The sequence below is a fragment of the Hyperoodon ampullatus genome (assembly GCF_949752795.1).
Source record: "Hyperoodon ampullatus genome assembly, chromosome: X".
NCBI lineage: Eukaryota > Metazoa > Chordata > Mammalia > Artiodactyla > Ziphiidae > Hyperoodon > Hyperoodon ampullatus.
The window spans coordinates 34,205,940-34,209,835 of NC_136913.1; the positions used below are offsets into that span (position 1 = coordinate 34,205,940).

Below are 3,896 nucleotides of genomic sequence, written 5' to 3' on the forward strand. Positions count from 1 at the left end.
AAACAATATGTTTTGAGTATTTTTTCTCAGACCTAGACAACCTTAGGGTTTACATGGGAACAGATTTCATCAGCTCAAATAGAGAATGGAGTGAGAGAGGGTAAGAGTTTCAAAATGGGAAAAGAAAAGACAAAACCAAACCAAACATAGAAAAGCAGGTCTGTCGTTTCCTTGGGAAATCCTTTTACTGGGAAATAATTGTCTTTCTACCTATAGTCAAGAAGACAAGGTAATAGGCTCATGCCTCTCCACATCGAGAAGGGAGAAAGCAGAGACCACACTGAGAGTAAGAACAGGCTGATTTTTTTTTTTTTTTTTGCGGTATGTGGGCCTCTCACTGTTGTGGCCTCTCCCGTTGCGGAGCACAGGCTCCGGACACGCAGGCTCAATGGCCATGGCTCATGGGCCAAGCCGCTCCGCGGCATGTGGGATCCTCCCAGACCGGGGCACGAACCCGTGTCCCCTGCATCGGCAGGCGGACTCTCAACCACTGCGCCACCAGGGAAGCCCAGAACAGGCTGATTTTGAGATAAACTCTGAGCAGACACAGGTGGCCACGGTCTGGAATGAGGCAGTGGTCCAAGTGGGACCAGCAGCTCTCTAGGTGTTCCAGTGTCTCATCCCATCCTCTGAGTGTTGGCTGCTCTGGGTTTGGGGCCGCCTGTGCCATAAACTCTCTACTTCCTTTCTGGTGAGCTTATCTACTCCATGACCTCAACCCATCTATGTATATTGTATAGGCTAATATGTCCCACATGTATTTTTCCAAACCTGACATCCCCCTGAGCTCCAGATTCATTTTTCTGGCTACCTGCATGACAGTTCCTCTTGGGTATCTAATAGGCATCTCAGATTTTACATGACACGCCTTCCCAGCCCCTCGAGTCCCCCTGCAAACACCCCCAGATTAATAAATAGCACGACCATCAGCCAGGGTGTTCAAATCCAAACTTGAGCCTAGATTATTTTCGTCATTTCCCATTCCTCACCTCTGGTCCATAAAGCAGATCCTGTAGACTCATCCAGTTCATCTGAAATTTGTCTGCATCTCTTCATTTCCTGTACCAACACCGCAGTTCAAGCCCCCATTGTGTCTCTGGGCTGCTACAGTGATCTCTTAACTGGTCTTTCAGCTTCAACTGTCCTCATCCTCTACATTTTTCAATGCAGCCAGAGTCAGAGTAACTTGGCTTAAGCTTCAGAGAGCTTTATTCTACTTGATATTCAATATCACAAATTGACCTCCAGCCTGGACCGTACGTTTTTCAGTCCTTCTATTGAGGTAATTTGGGGTTTGGGGTACCATGTTACCTTAATGGAAGAAAGAGTACAGTAAAAACACCTACATTTGCACATGTTGTAAGGGCAGTCTGCCTGTCCAGCATGGTGACTAGGGAGTCACCCCTATGTTTGTGTGCAGGCCAGCCTGAGGCTCAGTTACCATTATCACTGTTGCTCAGGGTGAGCTTGTCAAAGAGGGACCCTGCCAAGCTGGCTTCTGGGGTCTCCATCTTGCTTCCCAGAATCAACAAACACTAACATTTACATATTTTAGTGAACTCAGAGTTTTCAGGTAAAGTTGAAGGACCCTTTATTTTAATCCCTGTCCCATCCCATTCCTCCAGAAGCAACGCTACTGTGATTTTTATACCGTGTTTTTATACTCCTGCTATTCGCAGGCACCCGCATTCAGCAGGGCCTCACCTCACCACCCCCCATATACCCACATTGTTTATAAGGGGAAGATGGATTTTGCACTTTCCAGGGCCCCATGGAATGCCTTCTCCCTCCCTCTGTGGAGATCCTGAGCTGCATGTGGGTGTGGCATGGGTGGGTGGAGAGCCTCCTGGATACCTGTTTTAAAAAGTGAGCGATTTGCACAAGGAACCAAGGAGAGACCTTTATTTCTTTAGGAACCAAATAACTTTATTGGAAGAAACGGAAAAAGTGGAAGAAAAAAACTTAAGTGATAACGTAAAGTCCAGGAAAAGAGAGTCCTGCACTTGTTGCAAAAAACAAACAAACAAAAAAAACCCCAAAAACTTAAGCGAACTTCTTCTGAAAGGGCAGTATTGCCGTCTGCATGGCAGGCACGGTGACCAGGGCTCTGGTCACCCCGTGGCTCTGGGGAGGTCCAATCCAGGCTCAGTTCTTGTCGCTGTCGCCCAGGGTGAGCTTGTCAAAGAGGGACTCTGCCAGGTCGACGTCCGGGGCCCCCATCATGCTCAGGGTGGTGACATGATCCTCCAGCTCTCTGATGAACGCCACCTGCTGGCTGAGGTAGTGAGTTGCCAGGAAGTGGCACAGGTGGTGGTCGCTCTTGTCGGTGGCCAGCTGGTACAGGTAGAGCAGGCTCTGGTACACGCACTTCTCCAGGAACAAGGCGCACTTCATGGCCTTGAGGCCGCTGTTCCAGTTGTCACTGACTGGCTTCCCGATGTCGTGGAAGTCGAGGCGGCCCCTGCGGTTGTTCTGCAGGCGTATCAGGTTCCAGACCTGCGAGCTGTGCTCGCTGGAGCGGTACACGAAGAACCAGGTGAAGTACTTGAAGGGCACGTCGCCATTGCGGCGGAGGTAAAAGGCCACGTCCAGGCAGAACATGGAGGCGTGGAACTCCAGGGTGAAATGGCTGTTGACGGCGGCCTCGCAGTCGGGGTGGTAGTTCCAGCGCCCCTGCGAGGGCGGCGCTTGCTTCATGGTGGACGGCTCGGGCATCGTGGCGGGCGTGAAGGCCAAGGTGAAGGCGGAGCCGCGGGGCCTGCAGTCGCTGCCTCGGAGCTCTCCCGTGTGGTCGAAGAGGGCGGCCGCTCTGGGACAGACCGGAAATGGGGTCCGTTACGGGAGGTAGGCGCTGGGCTTGCGGTTCTGTTACCGGAAGTGGTCGTGTGGGGTGGGCGGGGCACGAACGCTGCTGCCACGTTCCATCACAGCCTGGGTGAGGCAGGGTGACTTTGACCTGCGCACCAGGTATCTATTAAGTTTTTAACTTTGCAAAAGTATTTGTTTCCAAGGACTTTCTCTTGTTCTCTAATTGTACCCTCTTATAGCACCGTGTTCTCATTTTATAAACCCATTGTCTCCCTTAAAATTCTGAGAATATGAATTTGTAATTTTTGGTACTGTTCTCTTCCGTTTCCTGTATTATAGTTGTTTTTTTCTCCAGAAATAGTTCTGTTTGTTCATCATGATCTTCTCTTTGACTTTCCTCAAATATCTGGCAAACATTTGTCCATTCGTATCTGGGAGTAAAGGAGTCATGTGATCAGCCAAGGTAACTAGCATGGATCTGATCTACAGTTGGGACGCCCATTTCATAAGAGACTTCTCCTCTGAATGGAGGGGCTCAGTGTGTCAGTTAGGGAGTCTTTTCTATTCGGGGTACATGGTGTGGAGCTTGTAGGTAAGATAGGGAGCATCCCAAGTGCCAATAAGCTTGGCATTTTCTGACATTAGAAGACTTTCGTGTATCTCTTCTGTAATAGATTGTGTCGTTCTGTTTTGTTTCTTCCTCTTCTGCTGAGCGGGTCTGCGGTTATCTGAAACCTGCTCTCGTATGGGTTCCCTTCCTGAGCCTTTGAATGACATAAGGAGACTATCACCCCATCGCCTGCACCACCACTGTGCACTGGATCTTAGTCAGAACAAAAAATAAAAATGTACTGTCTTAGGCCAGCAAGACTTGGGATATTTGTGACAGCAGTTAGCCTACCCTGACTAGTTCCCCAAAGGAAGTTCTGGATGACTGCAGGTTATAAGCCGTTGTAAGCTTATAGCATTTCCTCTTGGTGCAAATGCAGATCCCAAAGTTAAACAGTCTAGATAGAGCCGAATCGTCATGCTCTTATTTCTTTTGCTAAATTCACCAATAATATATATCAGTCCTGCTCCCTTTTTCC

At 49.1% G+C, this 3,896-nt stretch overlaps 1 protein-coding gene across 1 annotated transcript; it reads right to left on the reverse strand.

The window, feature by feature from the left end:
• Positions 1–2,145: 2,145 nt before the first annotated feature.
• On the reverse strand, positions 2,146–3,585 carry LOC307069621 (ferritin heavy chain-like; the record flags this gene model as incomplete). The annotated part of the gene is made up of 2 exons (XM_079727993.1): positions 2,146–2,809; positions 3,383–3,585. 2 exons carry the CDS (start codon positions 3,583–3,585, stop codon positions 2,146–2,148), a joined length of 867 nt encoding a protein of 288 aa, XP_079584119.1.
• Between the last annotated feature and the right edge of the window lie 311 nt (positions 3,586–3,896).